Source organism: Ursus maritimus, unplaced genomic scaffold, assembly GCF_017311325.1.
Source record: "Ursus maritimus isolate PB19 unplaced genomic scaffold, ASM1731132v1 scaffold_8, whole genome shotgun sequence".
In the NCBI taxonomy this organism is placed as follows: Eukaryota; Metazoa; Chordata; class Mammalia; order Carnivora; family Ursidae; genus Ursus; species Ursus maritimus.
Window position 1 is genome coordinate 19,077,539 of NW_024426996.1, and position 21,473 is coordinate 19,099,011.

A 21,473-nucleotide genomic window follows, 5' to 3' on the forward strand; every position below is an offset into this window, starting at 1 on the left:
TCTAACTGGTGTAAGGTGGTATCTCAATGTGGTTTTGATTTGGATTTCCCTGATGACTAATGATGTTGAACATTTTTTCATGTGTCTGTTAGCCATTTGTGTCTTCTTTGGGGAAGCGTATGTTCATGTCTTCTGCCCATTTTTTGACTTGATTATTTGTTTTTTGGGTGTTGAGTTTGAGAAGTTCTTTATAGATCTTCGATACCAGCCCTTTATCTGTAGTATCATTTGCAAATATCTTCTCCCATTCTGTGGGTTCCGTGGGTTGGATCTTTGTTTTGTTGACCGTTTCCTTTGCTGTGCAGAAGCTTTTTATCTTGATGAAGTCCCAAAAGTTCATTTTTGCTTTTCTTTCCCTTGCCTTTGGGGATGTGTCTTGAAAGAAGTCACTGTGGCCAGTGTCGAAGAGGTTCTCCCCTAGGATTTTGATGGACTCCTGTCTCACACTGAAGTCTTCCATCCATTTAGAGTTTATCTTTGTGAGATTACAGATTTTACAGATGAGAAAACAGAGGTAGAAAAGTGCTCAGAGAAATTAAGCAATTTGGCCTAATCACAAAGCTGATAGGATCTATTTAGGTCCAGCTCATTTTACCTACTGCCCCCCTTAAACAGCTCTAAGCTCTGGCCTGAGTCCTGGTAGCTATTCCTGACCCTTTCCTACTTGTTCTATTGTTCGTCCAGTCTCTTCAACTGCTCCCAGGTATTCTGGAGAATCCTTAGGTCTTCAGTTTTCAAGTGGAATTCATTAAGGGACTTATGCAGGTCTTTCAATATCCTAAACTATTATTATACTACTCTGTGTGTATGGCCATATGTGCATTTTTTTGGAGCAAATCCATGAAATTTTAAAATAAGTTGTATTTCTCAAAAGATTAAGAACCCGTCCTCTGGAGCGGCCTCATGTGCTTGTGAGGTAGTTTTCTGGGGGTACCAAGTTGGGGCTGCCATTTGTTTGATTGTGTTTTATGCTCAGATATCCCAGCCAGCAATAATAATTGAGAAGCTGTCGACATAAGATTTTCCACTCTTGCCAATGGCCTTCATCACTGTTCATGCTATCATGTTCCATGTTCCAATAAATGTCAACATCCCTCACTCTGCTTTGGGATTTCAGTGCCTCAGAAATTGTAAGCATCTGCTGGGGTGGTGAATGGTTAAGAAGGGGCCATGGGAGTTGACTACCGGTTCAACTGTTGAGACCAGAAGAAATCATGCTCCCTTTGAATTAGAAATAATCCCTTAACTGTGGTTTTGCACCTGCAATGACTCCATGTCTGATCTGTGGGTTTTCTGGTGTCTATTTCTTTGTCATTAGCTATCAGGTCTTTGAAATCATGGAGGAAACAATTCTTTTGTTCTTATTCATGCATTTCAATCAGCCAGGAACTTAACCTTCCACTCTTTCTGATACTCCTTCCCCTGACTTGTGGCAATAAATTTTGCAAAAAGTGAGCATGAATTGAGGTGAAAGCTCTCTTTCTCAAACTTCTCCTTTCTCACTTCCATGTTGGTCCTATTATACCTTTGGTGTAATGTTTTATTATGCTGCCCTTCTAGCTAGAAGCTTAAAGCAGCACTTTTTTTCTTTGTCATGTATGTTTTATTGGGATATTTACTTTTTTTTCACTGCATATATTCAACTTGGATGGTGAAGGGTTATCATTTTACTTTCTTAGCACTAAGCACTGATATACAAACAATAATGCAAGTTTTATATTTAATTTTTCCTTTCCTCCAGCTCACCTTTCTTGTGCTACACTTCATCCAGTAGTTCATACATTGGACTCTTAACAACAATGTGCTTATCTCTAGGGGTTGTTCTGTAATACTGCATATAAAATTAAAATCAGTTTTTCAGGTCAAGAGGAGGGCACAGCATTTAAGTTTTAGGAGTTTTAATTCATAAAAGTCAAGCTCTGTTATGTAATTTTTAAGGTATTCCTCAAGGCCATTGATTTTAGCAGCAGTTTGTTGAGTAAATACTTAATTTATATGTGGTAGACTTTCAGTTCAGGTATACCAGGTGATTGCCCAGGGGAGAAAATGTTTAAAAGCTTCTTAGTATGTGGGTGTTTTAGGGCTATAATCAACCAAACATTCAGTAATTTGGGCAGAGAAACCAGAAAGTTGGCAAGACCTCAGCTTTACTTAATAAGTGTGTCTGTGCCACAGTTAAAAAGGAACGTTTACAAGAGGCCTCCGAGGAAAATCTAGGAGCCAAAAGAGTGGTGTAAGTAATTCAGTGTCCTGTGCTCCATTAATTCAAATTTGCGTGGGGTTTGAGGGAACACCATTAGAGACTTTGAAGAAACAGTATCTTTGCTTAAACATATTCTATTCAGTATGGGTGGTTTGTTTGTTTGTTTTTCCTTAAATGTCCAGTAGGAAATAATATACCTGAACTCTGTAAAAAGGCAGATTGTAAAATTGAGAACCTTCATTAGGAGGGTGGAGGTTCAAGAGATTAAATTGGAATCATCCGCTGAAAGGATGTAGAAATGTTATGGGCCTCCTTTTTTTTTTTTTTTAATTAAGTTATTTAGTCACCATACAGTACTTCATTAGTTTTTGACGTAGTGTTCCATGATGCATTGTTTGTGTATAACACCCCATGGGCCTCCATTTTGAGAGGAGCAATTTCAATCCTGTGACAGGTTCCCTCTGATTTTAATGTAGTCAGTCAACGGGGAGGCAGCATTAAGGAGGCAATTAACACCTTTCCTACGAATAGTAGCAAATACTTGGGTGGGGCTTGCTTGGGAGGAACAAAAGAGAGAGGAGATATGATAAAATACCACTGGAATCACTAGAATCTTCCTCTAAATTAAACAAACAAAAATTATGGCTTTATTGGTAGAAGTTATTTTTAATTTTAAACCTTGTTCACCAATTTTTTTGCTAATAGGAAAAGAAAGTAGAATTTGTCTCTTTTTTGTATCTGCATAATATAAAATGATGACTATATATTTATTTAAAAAAATAATAAAAATATTTTTCTTGGGATGCCTGGGTGGCTCAGTCGGTTAAGCATCTGCCTTTGGCTGAGGTCATGATCCCAGCGTCCCGGGATGGAGTCCCACATCGGGCCCCTTGCTCAGCGGAGAGCCTGCTTCTCCCTCTACCTGCCGTTCCCCCTGCTTGTGCACGTGCTCTCTCTCTCTCTCCCTCTCTGAAAAATAAATAAATAAAATCTTAAAAAAAAAATACTTTTCTCATTCACCCATGGATCTAACATATATCACCATTACCCTGACACCCAAGGTCACCACTCTGAAGTTCAGCAAAGAAGCCCCAAGTTTAATTTACCTACCAAGGAGGGAAAAGCATCACAGTCAATTACTCTGGTAATTTTCAGCTAAAAATAGCATTAGCTCTACATATGTTTCTAGTGCCTAAGATCCTAAAATATTTTAAAGTTAACCTCAAAAGTTTCCAAGATTATTTTTGGCCTTACTATTCATTTCTTTAGCAAATATTTAATATTCAATTTATTCATTCCACAGATGTTTACTGAGCATCTACCATATGCTAGCACTGGAGATACAATGGTAAAGTGACCAGAAAAGTTTCCTGCCCCATGCTTCAGTTTTTGCTTTATGAGTTTCTGTAGCATATATTGCTTCATTTGAGTTTCCAGACAAACCTACCTGACAAAGCGATTCTTGATGAGACCATGATAGCAAGAATGGATACTACCACCCAACTCTGTAATGATCCACATAAATGAGGGGGAAAAGTGGCAATTTACCCCTGGGAGCAGCTGGTGTGGTCAGTATTATTACTATGGATGTTATCCAGAAGTCTTTGGTATACGGCCTGTACTTTCTAATCTGTATAGTCTCAGGAATGTATAATTTAGACTACTTACAATTAAAACTGTTGAATTAAAACGTGTTTTAAAAAGGACTGAAGTTTGAGTACTTTATGGACATATGTAATCTGTAAGGTGAAGCCAACAGCTATTAAAGTATTACTAATTTACTGGGGCGCCTGGGTGGCACAGCGGTTAAGTGTCTGCCTTTGGCTCAGGGCGTGATCCCGGCATTATGGGATCAAGCCCCACATCAGGCTCTTCCGCTATGAGCCTGCTTCTTCCTCTCCCACTCCCCCTGCTTGTGTTCCCTCTCTCGCTGGCTGTCTCTATCTCTGTCAAATAAATAAATAAAATCTTAAAAAAAAAAACGTATTACTAATTTACTAATAACAAAACAATGGATATCAAATCCAATCTTTAGGATCACCTAGGGAAACATATAAAAATACAGATTCCTGGGCCTCACCACAGACCAATTCAGTTTGAATCACTTGGGGTGGAGTCTAGGGCTCTGTTTGGCCAGTGTGAGGAGAGAGGAAGGGAAAATGCTTTACTGAATTGACAGAAATCACTCCTAATCAAGCCACTGTGGGGTGGACACTGATGAAGAGCTCTTATGATAACAGATTGCATTCCAAAGTAGCACATTTTTCTGTTTCAACAATTGTGATTTTCAAAAAGACAAGTCTGGATTAGGGGCGTCCTGTTGTACAGTGAGGAGTATTGATGTATAAAGAGAAAATAAATACATTCTTCTAAGTCAATGTGCAGTCTGCATTGTACATGCCTTCCAGATACTGTGATACTCAGGATGGAGCCAGAAAGGTTTATTCTGTAATAGTGTCTTTTGTTTCACCAATTTCCTACATTAAATAGAAACTGCACATCTTTAACATCTTTTAATGTGTTGTTTGTTTGCTCGTTTGCTTGTGTATTATCAGCCATTTATCAAGCAACTATATTCAAGCGGATTTTATTAGACATTAAACAAAGTGACAAAAAGGAGACTGTCCTACGGAAATTCATATTTTTCATACTGATTTTCTTTTGCACACCAGTGAAGTTTAGCCAACAGAACAATAACTTCACTTCCTTTCAAAAGGGCTTAATCATTTTTGTACTCAGAAATCCTAAGTCATGACACAAACGGTACCGATTCTCACTGAACTACATAGAATGGCAAAAAACTTATTAGACTTGGATTCCACACTTGGAGTTCAATTTTCTCTCAGAATTTCTCTGCTATTACTCTTCTTCTTACACCTTGATCTCAACCCTGGTTGCACATAGAATCATCTGGGAGCTTCTGAAAAGTACAGTTGCCCAGGCCTTCCACCTGGACCAATAAAATTAGAATCTTTGTGGATGAGGATAGGCATCATATATTCTAAAGTTTCCTGGCCCACACTCACAACTCCTCTCTAATGCAGGCCCATGCTTGGTGCTTCCTCACCTGTGTATGTGAGGTTCCCTCCTACCAGAATACCCTAGACTTCTATTCCAATCCTCATGTCCTCACCATACCCACCCCTCAAGATCCAGTTCAGATGTTATCTCTTCTGTTAGCTCATTTTTCAATGCGTTAGGTCCAAAGTAAATTGTACCTCCTCTCAATTCTTTAGAACTTTTTCTGTCCTTTCAGCTCACTTGCTAGTTTGCCATTTCTGTGCATATTATATTTTTCCACCCACCCTTCAGTTAATCTGTAAACATTTTAAGGGAAAGAAACCCACCTTTCTGATTCATTTTTATACCTCACAGTGCCCAGTAGTTACTCAGTAAACATCAGGTAAGGAAGAAACGGAGGATGGAAGGAAGATTGAAGAGGCAACAGACTTACTGATGTTCATTCAGCTCACCTTTTCCTCTATACACTCATCCAGCACTAGTTCATATTCTCTCTCTCTCTCTTTCCTGACGGTTGGGGTGAAGTAAGACCTCTCAACTATTTTTTCCACATAAATATGCAAGTTCTGTCTTTGCCTGAATGATCAGGTAGTTGCAATATTTAAAACGTCAACGCAGAAACTTGCTAACTACAACAGGACCTCTATCTAGTTCTAGTCCTCTTGGTCTTTATCTGTATTATTGTTATGCTAGCACCTTCTCTAGTTTGTCCTCTCCCATGTGTCCTAATTTAGTCCCTCTCATCCTCTTAAAACATAACTTTTGGGGCGCCTGGGTGGCTCAGTCAGTTGAGCATCTGATTCTTGATTTCAGCTCTGGTCATAAAATCAGGGGTGTGAGATAGAGCCCCACATGGGGCTCCATGCTCAGACCAGAATCTGCTTGGGACTCTCTCTCCCCCTCTCCTTCTGCCCCTCTCCCCCCAGCCCAACTTGTGTGTGCACTCTCTCATTTTCTCTCTCAAATAAATAAAACCTTTAAAAAACCCCACAAAACCACATAACTTTCATCTTGCTATTTTCCTGCACAAGAGCTTTGGTGTATCCCCATTTCCTACCAAGTTTAGTCCATGATCCTCAACAGTCCTGCCTTCAAGAATTTCCACGACCTTTCCATGCTTAGTTTCCATGGCACTCCTTCTCCAAGCCATTACATTAGCCAAATTGAACTACTTAGGTTTTCCTTTGTTTTATTCCCATCAACATTATCTTTCCTAACAGGGGTCATTGCTGGTATTGCCTGCCTCTCCACCTCTATGAGTGCAACTCCTAATCATTCATCAAGTCCAATTAAAAGATTACCTCCTCTATTATCACCTAACTATCCCCAATGATATCCTCTCACCATTCCCTCTCCACTAGCTTCTACTCCAGATCAAAAATCATCTCTTCTGCTGCTGAATTCCCAAGGCATTTCTCTTTTTTGTAATGTATCAGTTTCTGCTTTATACTGCAGTTATATTTTTTACATGCCTATTTCCCTAAAAGTATTAAAAGATTAAAAAAGGGCAAGGGTTGAACTCTTGCTCATCTTTAGATCCTCTATGGTGTCTCATAATATTTACATTTAAGCTCCATTGCTAGACTCTACTAATAATGAACTATGTGACTTTAAGTAAGTCATTAAACATGTTTGAGTCAACTTACTCATAAATCAAAAACATTTTTTAAAAGATTTATTTATTTTAGAGAGAGAGAGAGAGCATGAGTGGGGGGTGCAAAGGGAGAGAGAATTTCAAGCAGACTCTGCACTGAGCATGGAGCCCCATGTGGGCCTCGATCCTACAACCTGGAGACCAGGACTCAGAGACCACGATCTGAGCTGAAACCAAGAATCAGATGTTCAACTGACTGTGCTGCCCAGGTGCCCCTCAAAAACATGTTCTAATTCAACAGTCTTAATTTCAGATGGTTTAAATTATATATTTCTGGGTTTGTACAAGACTTGAAAGCACATACCAAAATTAAGATTTCTGCATAACTTTTAAAAACCTAAAATTATGGCTACACTAGTTGTTTTCACTGATAAATTCTTGTAATTACTTTCTGAATTATTTGTATCAATATAGAATGAGGTGGCTATTCCCGTTCTGGCTATCATTGTTATACCAAATATCAGTGACATAATCGGCTTCTCAACTTTTAATTAGTGTAGTATTATTTTTGTGTGTTTGGAGGGAATCATTCATTCAATCATTTATTCCATGAATACTTATTAAGTGTCTATTAACCACGCATTTTTCCAGGTGATGGGCTCTCACACATAGTGAATGGAAGAAGGGAGGGGAGAAAAGCTGGTGTCATTAAGAAAGATTTTTCCTATTTTTAACTGTTCTATACACTCTGTCTCTCCACTTAGTAGATCATGAAGGTTTTAGACCACCCATATTATTCTAAGACTCAAGGAAACTCTCCCATGGTTAATGCTTCCTAAAAGCAAAAGAAAAATGCCTATTTTTTCATTTGTCCAGATAATGTAGGGAGTGAGTGCAAAGTGCTTCCACTCAATCCTTCTAAAGATAATACACTGGAAACATTTTGGTGGGTGTGAATCACTCAGACAAGCATTCTTCACTCAAAAATAGAAACTAGCTTTATTTGTGCCAGATGTTATACAGCTGCAGGGAAGTAAAAGCCAGTGGTCCTGTTTTCAATGCAACCAAACTCTTATTGCATTTGGAATTTCTTAACCAATGAACTCATATTACTCGTTCTAAGATCTGCACAATTTTCTTTTTTCCACTGTTACCATTCACAAACAACTATGTTTCATGGGAACCACTTTTCAGAGTTAATGAGTCTACATCTGTGTTGCACAAAGGAAAGACATCTTGTTTATCACAATTTCCACCTTTCGTTTATCTTGACCTTTTTGAATTTTAAATGTAAAATATTTCTTTTATTTTAAAGATTTTACTTACTTATTTGAGAGAGAGAAGGTGCACGTGAGTGGGAAGGGGAGCAGGGAAGAGAGAGAAGCAGGCTCCTCATTGAGAAGGGAGCCTGGTGGGGCTTGATCCCAGGATCTGGAGATCATGACATAAGCCCAAGGCAGATGCCCAACCAACTGAGCCACCCGGGCGTCCCAGTGTTACATATTTAAAAGAGATTACTTGAAAGAAAGGACAAGAAGAGCTGGGTTGCATTGTTCTTAGAGTATTTTAGAGCACATTATGGTGTTATAAGTTATGGTGTTCATTTTAGGAAGGATTTCAAATAAAATTATTAATAAAAAATTAAGTATAAAAATGCAATTCTTTTTTTAAAAAAGATTTTATTTATTTATTTGACAGAGAGAGAGACAGCCAGCGAGAGAGGGAACACAAGCAGGGGAAGTGGGAGAGGAAGAAGCAGGTTCATAGCGGAGGAACCTGATGCGGGGCTCTATCCCACAATGCCGGGACCACGCCCTGAGCCGAAGGCAGACGCTTAACGACTGTGCCACCCAGGTGCCCCAAAACGTAATTCTTATCATTGTGTATTTGTAATTTTAAAAACTTGACAGCTTACTTTTGATTCTTCCATAGGTCTGTAAGATATGATGTATGGGTACATGAAATATAAAAGGATCATGGCTCTTAGAAGAAGGTAAGTTAAGATATTATGTAGATGTACATACTGATTCATATCTAGTCCATAAAAATAAAGATATATGTGTTATATTTTGTTTGTGGTCAAATGTTTGAGAGCACTTATGTTTGAAAACAGAGTGCCAGATCTCTTGAGATTGTTGTCTTTTTAGGGAGAAGCTTTTCTCCAATTGTGGTTCATAGTACAGATAATCTGTAGTAAAATTATACTGGCTGCTTGTGAAAAGATGTACACCTGGGACCAGCTGAGTCAATCTCTGAGAACTGGGGTTGTAGAAGGATCCTAGAGATCAGGAAACAGCAACAACACTCACATCTTCCATTTGTGAATGTGAAAACTCTGAGAAGTTAAGTGAACGTGCCAGGCCAAGTAGCCAGTTAATTGTAAAGGAAGGCGTAGAATTTTGTTTATTGATGGTGAAACCAGCATTCTTTTCCAGTAGGTCAACTATAAGATTTATCTTCAAGTAGATAAAATTAAAAGAAAAATTAAATAAATATAAGAATCTAAATATTGGGGCGCCTGGGTGGCTCAGTTGGTTAAGCATCTGCCTTCGGCTCAGGTCATGATCTCAGGGTCCTGGGATCAAGTTCTGCATTGGGCTCCCTGTTCAGTGGGGAGTCTGCTTCTCCCTCTTCCTCTGCCCCTCCCCCTGCTCCTTCTCTCTCTCTCTCTCTCACTCACTCTCTCTCACTCAAATTAATAAAACCTAAAAAAACCCACTTCCTCCTCCAAAGAAGAAAATGTTATATTTCATGTATTGAAAATTAAATCTTTGAAGTCTCATGATTAATTATTTAGGAAGTGAGTGGTTTAGTTATTTAAATCATGTTCAAGTAACCATTTGTATTCAATAATGATTCCACAAAGACTATAAAAACTGTAATTCATGATGTACATTCTTGAAGTACGTATATGCCATTAGTTAAAATAGAGCCCTAAAGTAGTTTAAGTGTGGTATCATTCAAAACTGATTCAAAAATTTATTTCACACATCTTAATGAAACCATTAATAATTTTATATCTTCAGTCCTCTAACAGCAATAGTCTCTCTGAATGTAATTTATTAAGTTTCCTGTACTTTGCTTCAATTTTGACACACATTTGTGAGAAGAGGCACCACTAGAGAGAAGGTATGTTGATATTTATAAATTCATAATAATTATGGCCCCAATGATTTTCAGGTTCAGTCCTCCATTTTATGAATGAGAAACCCGAGACCAAGTGAGTATTGTGTAGTGTTCTTTTTTTCTTAATTTTATTTATTTAAGTAATCTCTACAACCCCACGTGGGGCTTAAACTCACGATCCCAAGGTCAAGAGTTGTATGTTCCTCCTACTGAGCCAGCCAGGTGCCCCAAGAGTAGTGTTCTTTTTGAAGGAGATAACGTTGTGTCAGAAACTGCTAGTTGTCTATCCAAACCTCTTTTCTCCCTTTCCAGAACTTCTGATTTCAGTTAGGTGTATGACCACCTGAATAAAGATTATATTTCCCAGCTTTCCATGTAGATATATATGGCCATGTGGCTAAGTTCTCACCATGGAATATAAGTGAACCTTTGTGTGGTAGCTTTTGGGAAACTTCCTTAAAAGGCAGTGGGGCAGGGCTGTCCTTTGTACTGTCTGAACTCCCGCCATGTTTGAAATGTGGTTGTTTTGGCTGGAGATCTGTTTTGGTCCAAGAGGATGAGGGCCATTTTGGCCTAGATGACTGTGGAGCTGCCATTCAAACTCTGGACTGACAACTGAGACTCATACATGGGAAAGAAAGAAACTTCTATTCTATTAAGTCACTGTGTTGGAGTTGTATCTGATTGTAGACAACAATCCATTTCTTACCACAGAATTTCATTTATTTATTCTTTGAGCATGTAGTTTTGAGCAATTTTTATGAGCAAGAAATTGTACTAAATGGATATGAAACAAAATCATTTAATTTTTTTTATTTTAAATTTCTAAAAAGTTTTGGAAAAGTTTTTAGAACCAGACTCCCATTTTCCTTTGGTCCATCCTTGTCTCTATCCCAGGCATATCATACAATTCCTATTTCTTTCACTGAGAAGGAATATTTTCTTGACTTGGATTTTAGACTGATGCTGTCATATGAGTAACATGTTTTCCAAAAGTTAAAAAAATGCCTAAGCAACTCAAGCACATATGACTTTTATAACCTTCACCCCCCAAAGATATAAGTAATGATTAAAAGTCATGATGCAAACACAGTCATTGAAAATATGTAAGATATAAATATTTGTCCTTGAACAAATTCAAAATATCATGGGACATGTCTTTAAAATATTTAAATAAAATATATTTTCTAAGTTAACACTTAGAAATACACTAAGGGTAATATTCTTTTCAGTGTTAGTCACATATAAAAAGGGATGTTAGAATTCTGGGAACATTTGTGAGGTGAGAGTCTCCCTTCTGTAAATGATTCATCTTCCCATTTAGAGCAAAAACTACTGGACATACCCAGGATCAGAGCACACAAATGCATTGCCCATTGGCTCCCTGATCTAATTTTGCTGGTAGGCTTGGAGAAGCATTCTCACTTGTGAGGTCTATTTAAATTTCCCCCAAACTCTTCCTTATTGATTTCTTTTTTTATATAATAATTTTTATTATGTTATGTTAGTCACCATACAGTACATCCTTAGTTTTTGATGTAATGTTCCATGATTCATTATTTGCGCATAACACCCAGTGCTCCATGCAATATGTGCCCTCTTTTCTGATAATTGATTAAGTTTGGAGTTTTTTTCTTTAAGAATAATGCATGCCCTTTGTTTCAACACAGTCTTTTATTTCTAGATTTAAATACTGAAGAGTGTCAGATACTTAATAAATTTTTTAATAATGGAAGAAATATAATAAAATTCAGAGAGATATATAAACGTAAAAGCAGTCTTACCTTTGGATCCACATTGAGAATTTTTCTGTCTCTTTTGTATTTGAAAAGCAAGCCTTCTGGATTATCAGCAATGACTTGATAATTGGGAGTTGAATTCCAAACAGCAATATGACTGTTCCAGTTGTAAAAGCTAGAAAAATAAATATTTATTAGGAATTAATATGTATGATACAATGAATTTACAAATATATTTCAGAAAATATTTGGGGCAGTTCAGTTTCAAGATAAATGAATTGGATCATAGTTTGTATAACCATGTAAGACACACATGTATGATTAAAATTCTTGCAAAAGAGATTAGACTGGGTTATTCTCAAATTATTTAAATGCATATTTATGACTATTTTGCATAATTTCGTGGTTTGGACACTCTATGAACTAGGGCCTAATCCAGTATTATATTCCCCAGGAAGTCCAGAAGAATATTGATGCACTTTGAAGCTATTTCTTCCAGCTCAGATTCTTCAGGGTCTTAAGAGTATTTAGGGTATTAAGAGACGGTTTGCTGGAAGGAAAGGCAGGCTAAGTCACCTCTTTTCATTCAAAATAAATTAATTCATTTCTTTCAGGCTTTATTTTTCAATAATATCTTTCTCGGGGAGTGAGGAAACTATGTGAGTATTAGAGGTTACCATAGGCCAGGCATGATGTGATGTATTCTAGCACTACACCCATATGAAGTTGCTCTCATTTCACTGACCAGACAAGTGGGCTAGGGGAGGTCAGGGGGATAAGGGCCTGCAACTAATATGTCATAGGACTAATATTTCAACCCAGATCTGTACATTTCAAAGCAAAAGTGTGTTCTTTCTACTGTTCAACATTGCCTGCATTTTATCTTTTTTTTTTTCTTGATTGATCTATGGAAACTTCCTATTTTTTTCACATCTTGCTTTGTATCTACTTGTCAAAAATTAATATAATACAGTAATATGAGTTGTAAGAATTCTCAATATATTTTCACATATCTTATTCTGATTAGCACATTTCTAATACAATGTTAGTATGTTCAAGTATTAGCATGTTTCTAATATGTCTAATATTATCCTTTTTCTAGGTTGTTTTGTTCTTTATTATCCCCTTTATTCATTTTTATTTATTTTTATTTTTTTTTAAAGATTTTATTTATTTATTCGACAGAGAGAGACAGCCAGCGAGAGAGGGAACACAAGCAGGGAGAGTGGGAGAGGAAGAAGCAGGCTCATAGCGGAAGAGCCTGATGTGGGGCTCGATCCCATAACGCCAGGACCACGCCCTGAGCCGAAGGCAGACGCTTAACCGCTGTGCCACCCAGGCGCCCCCCCTTTATTCATTTTTAAAGAGTAGATTTCATTGATTAAACTCACTCTGAATTATTGTTTTCTGAGGCATCAATTTTTGTGCTATTACCTGAAAATGTAATGTTTACCCTCAGATTTTTCAATACTTAGAAAATGTTCACTACATAGATCATATATTTATACCACTGGGGGCATATTAATGAGAACTATTTTCTCTCTTTCCCTACTATTTGTTCTATGGCCAAGATATAGGAATATCTGCCCTTTCTGAGGCACAGAGTTAGGAAAAGTGGTTTTCTAACCATCTTTGTCTGTTGAGTCTGTCCCTCCCAAGAGAGTAGGAATGACTGTTTGGTGAAGAGAGGAAAGGAGCTGAGCATTTCATGGCTTTCTAGGTCCTTATTTTATACTATTTTATAAGGAAAGTGGTTCCTTGGATGTGACAAGTCATTTTTCTCTTGCTTCTTTCAAAATTCTCTGTCTTCGACTTTTGACAATGTGATTATAATGTGTCTCGATATCCATTTATTTGGATTTATCTAATCGGTATTTTGGGTCTGGATGTCCATTTCTTTCCTCAGATTTGGAAAGCTTTCAGCCATTATTTCTTTGAAAGAATTTTCTGCTCTTTTATCTCTCTCTTCTTCTGGGCATCCCATAATGTATATATTGGTGTTTTGGTGGTCTCCCTAAGTCCCTTAAGCTTTCTTCATTCTTTTTTATTCTATTTTCTTTTTGCTCCTCTGACTTAATTATTCCCAATGATCTGCCCTTGAGTTCATTGATCCTTTCTTCTATTTAATCTTGTCTAATGTTGAAACCCTCTAGTGATTTTTTTTAAGTTCAATTATCGTGTTCTTCAGCTCCATGGTTTCTGTTTTGTACTTTTTAATATTTTCTCTCTTTTTGTTGAACTTCTCACTTTGTTCATGCATTGGTTCTCTTGACCTCAGTGAGCATCTTTATGACAATCATTTTGAATTCTCTTTCAGGTAAATCATATTACGGCATTTCTTTAGGGTTGGTTGCTGGAGATTTATTTTAGTTCTTTTTGGAACACCTTTGCTTGATTCTTGATTTTCCTTCATTCTCTCCATTGATGCTTATATGTTAGATAACACAGGCACCTCTCCAGATCTTCATGGACTGGCCTTATACAGGAGAAGACCTCTACCAATCAGCCTGGCTACAATGACTAGAGGCCTCTTCCAACATTTCCTTCCCCAGAAAGAAGCAGACAGCTGTGGGTTTTGTCTACTTGCCCTGTAATGAGTAGGAGGCAGAATATATGGTGTCTACCAGCCCAAGTCACTGTCTCCATTATCCCATTGGCAGATAGCCTGTGCTGGTCCCATCAGAGCTCAAAGACAGGCAAGATAGAAGCCAGTCCTCTGGGGAACACCCTCAGAAAAGTTGGGGGTCTTGATACCAAACCAATTCCTTCCTTCCTTGGGAGATGAGAACTAGGAGTTTCTTTTTGATCATAAGGTGCTGTGTCAGGAGTAAGGATTCCAGCAAGAGGGTGTCCCAAACCTCTCTACTGGGTTTGGTCAGGCTGGTTTTGCATCTGTCTGAGGTGCAGAAGCATTTCAATTAGTTTCTGGATTTCTCACAAAGGAAATCTGAGAATTGTTGCTGACTCTGTATTTGCAAGGGGAAAGGGACCAGAGTTTCTTACTTTGCTATCTTGCTGATGTCACTAATACAAATGGTCTTTATGTGTTATTCCTTGATTAATTTTAAGAGGCAAAGTACTTGTCAATGAAGAATAGGTTAATGTATATCTCAAACTTAAGCCAGCTCCTTTTAAGCCACATATATCCAGATCTACACTCTAGATGTCATAACTCATAACTCTTACCAAATTTTTATTGTCTATTAGTATTCTTTGTTAGTTCGTCTACACTACTGTTTTACCTCATCGAGGCTTTGAGTTCCTTGGCTCACCCTTTTTATCCTAATTTACAACAACTAGTTTCTTTACTTCTTTACTTACCCATGATTCACAAGATACTTGCCAACAGTCACAACTTTATTGCTCAATTGACCCTATTTTTATTGAAAAATACCAGCTCAAAATTGATTCCCTATGGTCTTCTGACAACTCTCCTGAAAAAACTATACCACTGATGTAATTCTAAATTCCAAATCTCTAACCTCGGTTGGATTTTAAGCACTGCAGAGCAATTTTTTTTACATTTCTAGTTATCTTCTCTGTTATTCATTATATTGTTCATGCCTTCTATTCCTCCACTTTCCTCCTTAGTCTCAGAAGATGACTTTACCTCTTTATTAGGAAAATAAAAGACACTAAAAGGAAACATGATCACTATCCTGTTCCATCAGTAGCAAATGTGTTTATATTGACAATGTCCCCTGCCACCTTCCCTTCAACTCAGAGGAATAGGTGCCCTTCTTCCTTTCCAAGAAAAAAATCATATCCATGTATGTTCTAAATTCCATCCCTTATTGTCTCTTTAGTAACTTCAAATAACCATCTAAAATTTTCCTGATATAATCAAATTCATCTCACCATAAAATTTTCCCCAGGACCAACAAACTCATGTCAATAATCCCAACTAAAGAAAAGAAAAGAAAAGAAAAGAAAAGAAAAGAAGAAAAGAAAAGGAAGGAAGGAGGGAGGGAGGGAGGAAAGAAGGAAGAGAAAGAAAGAAAAAGGAAAGAAAGAAGAAAAGAAGTAGAAAGATGAGGAATAAGAAAGAGAAAGGGAAGAAGAGAAAAGAGATTTAAAAACTTCCCCAAACTCAGATTTTCTCTAGGCTGTCATATTTTTCTCCTAATACATTATAATTAAACCCATCTTCTCTATGCCAGTTTGCCCCATCCCCTGCTCCATCTCAGTAATCTCACCTGAGCTGATAATCCAAATCACCTGCTTAATTGTACTTACCGGCATAAACCATAGACTCCTCAATCTCAACATATCAAAAAATAAATTTTTTTCCCACCCTCCAAACCTATTTATACTTGCTGTATCTCTATATCAATAAGTGGCACTCAAGGGGCACCTGGGTGGCTCAGTCAGTTAAGTGTCTGCCTTTGGCTCAGGTCATGATCCCATGGTCCTGAGATTGGGCCCCTGCATCAGGCTCTCTGCTCAGCGAGGAATCTGCTTCTCCCTCTCCTTCTGCCTCTGCCTCTCCCCCAGCCCGTGCTCTCTCTCTCTCAATAAATAAATAAAATCTTAAAAAAAATAAGTGGGACTCAATAAATATTGATTAAATAAATGATCTTTACCCATCTCTACTATTATTGTTTATAACCCAATTAAAAATATTTTCAGTTATTACAGAATTAAAACAAAGAAGATGTAAGAAAATTTATTTTAAAAGACAATTAAGAGAAATGATCAAGAACACCAGTCCAGGACTTAGGAAATCTAAACCCTGATGCAATGATTTCAATTTTCTCTTACCTGAAGTTCCATTTCAAAGCAATGCTAATATTTCATGATTATAAAAGTCTCTTTTGATTCCATGAGTTCTTACACATTGTTTTGATTTATGTCTCAGTGTTCACAACTTGAAAATACTTATAGAAAAATTTAAGCATACTGTATTTATAGATAGAATAACTTAGGAGGTATTATGTACAATGATTTAAGATTTTGGAATAAAAGAACAATTTTCCATTTACTCCCTATGATAAGCGTCCTGGGAATTGGTTATTTTAGTGTACTTATACACAACTTATACAAATAAGTTGTAATGATAAAACGAAATCTGTGGAAAGTCTGTTCATTAAGTGATAAGGGGACCTCATGTATGTTTTTGGAAACAACTACCTGTTTGTCATTTATTTTACATGATAATTGTTGATATCAGAGAAAATAATTCTGATGACATCACAGGGCAACAGAGCTTTGGACCACCAGGGGGAGTAAATTTCAAAGCCATTCTCCAGAATACCTTCTTTGGCCTAGCTTTGCTCACTACCTTCCTTCAAATGGAATGGAAGGGACATAATTATGGAAATTATGAAAGCACAAAATGGACAATGTTATTAAAGATTTTAAAAATGCACATAAAAATACATTTAAAGGCAAGCTAAGGTCTTAGGGTGAATATAGAGTAAACATGATGACTGTGCAGTCACCAATATGTAAAGCACAGAGAAAAAATGAAATCATTATCACATAAATATGAAATTTGACATCACAGAGAACACATCACTGGAATTGAAGCTATTATCATCTAAGGGATTTTCCCCATGAATACAATCAACAATTTATAATAATTAAGAAGAGTTTTGTTCCAGTCTCTATTAATAATGAAATCTTTTTAGGTTTTATACAGTTGGACCAGTAGGTTTTTATAGCACGTAAGACTTGCATATGGTTATAAAAGTAAAGCACATTCCCTTTGAGATAAAAAGAAAGAAGGTACATTTATAAAATATAATTTGTTGGACAGAGAAATAGTCATATTTAAAGGAAATCTGTAAAAACAAATAAAATTAAAATCCTACAAAACTAGTTTTGTTAAATCAAAATATTTTATTGAAAAATGAAAAAATCAGGAGATTTCATATCAGTCATAGGGACACATAGGTTTACACATTATTGTCTTCTTTTATATCTCTGTGTAGACAGCCCATAAGTAAGATGAACTTGTAATTTTTCTGTCCAAACTAGGATCCTCTTGAAAAAGATAGGGTTTGCCACTAATAATTATGCTAAGACAACAAGAGTAAGCTCAGATGATGCTAGACAAACCAAGATGTGTGGTCTACACACCTACAAATCTAAAAATTAAAACACCGATGTTTTAGAGTTGATTTATCCAGTGTTTATGCAAAATGTTTCCAAAGTTTTGCCATAGATTTGCCAAAGATATGATAAAGATGTTTAAACAATGCTAAAGCATGTTTTCTTATGGTTGATCTTTTTTTAAAATTTTATTGATGTGGAAAAATTATATTATACAGAATTTCAGTTGTGGTATAGAGACATGAAATTTAATCTAGAATAATAAATATTCTTGCTCTTTTTAATTTTTCAAATAATATCAAAGTAGCATAACATTCTATAATGACTAATTTTCTGGAATATCATATTCCATGTAAAAATATATGTTTGAGCAATGCTTTTGGTTGGTAAGAATATGGGATCTAAAGTTTAGTGTTTCCATAGTTAGTTAAATTGGTTCCTGTTCATGGCTATATATGATATCTCTCAATTCAATCAGCTTTTTAATAAATGCTTATGCCAGTTGGAAAACTATAGATGACCGCTGAACAATGCACTGTAACTATTAAAATAATTGAGAACATTAAAAACCCTGGAGACAGATAGTCAGGGTGGTCACTGAGTTCAATTCAACACTATTTTGAGGATCTACTTTGTGCCAGGAATAGTCCAGAATGTTTAACAATAAAACACACACACACACCCCAGAAAAACAGTTCTTACCTTCAAGGAACTCATAGTCTATCAGGCATCAGAAATGTGAACAAAAGATTATAGTACAGTATGAAAAATGATGCAGTAGAAATTTATGTAAGGTGTTTTGGGGCTGTAGGGGTCGAAAATGAATATATGTCTTGGTCAAATATATTTCTAGTGAGATTTTCCTGATGGAAAGTAGTAGGACCAAGCATTCTACGTGGAAAGGACAGTAACAAAGTAGATTTGATAAGAACTGAAAAATATACACACATCAGTGCTCACCATTATGAGAAATTTTCAGTCATATACTGGGAAGTAAAGCAGAAGGTAAATTGCTGTGGGCTGAAAATTAACTATGAAATGTAATTCTTAACGGTCTCCTACTAAAATGTAGAAACTGCGTGTGCCTTCCCTTTGGGGACAGAGTGTGCTCAGTGAAGGAAGCAAGGAGAACTAGGAAGGAGGCACAGGGATAGAAGGGAGAGCTCATTGCTGGCAGGCCATCACTCTTTTAATTTTCACTTGTGCAAGAAGACAGATTAGCACCTGTCTGGCCTGCTCACTATGGGGGCTCTGAACCAAGTTTGGTGTCAAGTGGATGAACTGGTTGTAGAAAGCACTGAGGGAGTGGTGAATGGAATATAAAACCTGGGATACTTGACTAATTATAATAGATTCTCAAGGGTAGAGAATAATATAACACAATGGGAAGATTTCTCAGGTCATCACCAAAGAGCTCCTTGTTCGGAGGGACCCTTCCTACAGGTAGAGGTTCTGAGGATTTCATGCCTGTTTCCACACTCCTAAACTGTACACTGGCCTCCTCACTGGGAACCCCAGCACTCTGGTGGGGCATCTGGACTTTCCAGCTCCATGCAATGGGAAAGAAGTAGGTGATAGTAACAGATGAACACATTACCAGATTTCCCCCATGATAAGACTATGGAAAGAGATTTATGAGTTACACAAAGCTCTGTCTGATTTTTCAATCAGAGCAATTATTAGAAACATTTTGGAGCACCTCTCAGTGGCAAATCCTAAAATGAGAACCTCAAGGTCAAGCAAGAAGGCCACTAGCTGCCACTATAGCAATTGGGCTATGTGGCCATTTGTGGTAAAGAGACTGAGGAAGCAGCACTTTCTCAAAGAAGAATCTTAAGAGATGGTGCTGGGATCGGGTGGGAGTCACAGACAGCCCTCCCTTAATCTCATTCTTTTTCTGATATTATTGAAACAACTACTGTGAATGTTGTTTTGCATTGATATAGTGCTTTATCAATTACAAAGAGCTTTCACCATTACACTCTTTTTTTAATGTCCCAAACCAGTCATGTGAGATAGGGTATGTATGTATTATTATTATTATTAAATTATCACTTTATAGAAAAGAAAATTAAAGCTACAGAATATTCTAGATATTATGTAGCAAAATCAGCATCTAATCTTTTAAGATGATTATTTCATTGCTTGTCTGCTAACTATTACTCTATGTCAGGTTTTTCAGGTTAGGCAATGGTCTTATATCCCATGCAAGTACTAAAGATTCTCCCCTGGGAGCAAAACATAAGAAGGAATCAAGGAAGAAACTCCAAATAGGGGACTTTTCAAGCCAAATTTTCCCTTTATGGTAAAAAAGCAGCTACAAAGAAGGAGTTGTTTCATCTCAGGGAGTGTACAGAGGGACTCCTCTAAAAAATTGGGCCTAATTTACCACATGTATTAGAGCAGGATTAGAAACCTCCAAGTTTTGCTTGCATTTACAAGGCTGGATATATGTGGGGTGGGTCTGTTAAAATTCAGTATAGGTTCCCTGGCCAAACTAGGGTGATAATTGAAATAAAGCCTTTCGGTGCAGTCTGTTGATGTTTGAGAGCCCCCTCTTGGCATGTTATAGATATTGTAATGAGTGGATCTTGTAGGAACAATTGCTTGCAAGTGTCAGGGTTATCACCAGAGTGAGACACAGTGTGCTCTGGAATGAACAGACCAGAAATCTGGTCCAGGACCTCTCTAAATACATGGCATTATTCATGGAAATTTTGTCAATTGTCCAGATTAAAGAGGGACCATCTGCTGTCCCTCTGCCTATCCAACTGGGCCATCTAAGAGGTTCTAATACGTTTTGGAGGTTTCTGGCTTCAAAGTAGTCCTTTGTCCAGTTTTTCCTGCAGGTCAAGAGGGAGCTATGTTGTCTAGATGTTACATGACTTAGCGCAAAGCAAGGAGCTGGGAAAAGTGCCTGAGAAGTCACATTCATTAATTCACTTATTCATCCATTCATTCATTAATTTTTTTAAAGAACATTAATGGAGAAGATATACTATGCATCAAGCACAATTTTTCATGTTTGGGATAGAATGAGGAATAACATACAGTCCCTGTCTTATGAGTTCACTATCTAATAGGAGAAAACTAATCCAAACAATACAAATATACTTGAAATTTGATGGGAAGACAGAGGAGAAGAAACCTTACTCAGACTGAGGGAAGAGAAGGAGAATTTAAAAGTAGCTCTCCAGGGGAAGTAACCTGAGACCTGAATCTTAAATGAGTAATAGGAATTAACCAGGTAGAGGGATGGTGTCAGGGATAGAAGAATGCCCTCTAACTAGATAAGACAGCATGGGGAATCATGCTGTTGAGAACTGGAATGGAGAATGCTGGGGGTAGACTGGCTAAGCAATTCAGTATCAATAGAACAGAAAGTTCAGTTAGGTGGGTGAGAAATGAGACTGAAGATATACCCAGAGAACAGATCACAGAAAGCCTTATTTGTAATACCAAACAATACTATCTTCATCCTGTAGGCAATGGGAATATCTGGGAGTTGTAGATAGGAAAGTGGCAGGACAAGATATGCAGTTTGGATAGATTTTTCAGGCAGTAAATGAAGAATGGATTTAAGGAGATGGCAGTAAACAGTGCTAGAATCCATGTGACCAGCTTAAAGTCTGTTTCATTAACCCAGGCTAGAATTGAAAAAGTATTATAGGTTATGGGGTTGCAGGGGGAAAAAAAAAAAAAAAAAAAAAAAAAAATATATATATATATATATATA

At 37.1% G+C, this 21,473-nt stretch overlaps 1 protein-coding gene across 2 annotated transcripts in view; it reads right to left on the reverse strand.

The window, feature by feature from the left end:
- CFAP299 (cilia and flagella associated protein 299) overlaps positions 1 to 21,473 on the reverse strand; it is a 596,514-nt gene that overhangs the window by 5,363 nt on the left and 569,678 nt on the right. For both annotated transcript variants that reach the window (XM_008693276.1, XM_008693275.1), the window contains one exon: positions 11,729 to 11,858. In XM_008693276.1, the coding sequence (XP_008691498.1) occupies positions 11,729 to 11,858 (130 nt within the window). The remainder of the gene's footprint in view (positions 1 to 11,728; positions 11,859 to 21,473) is intronic.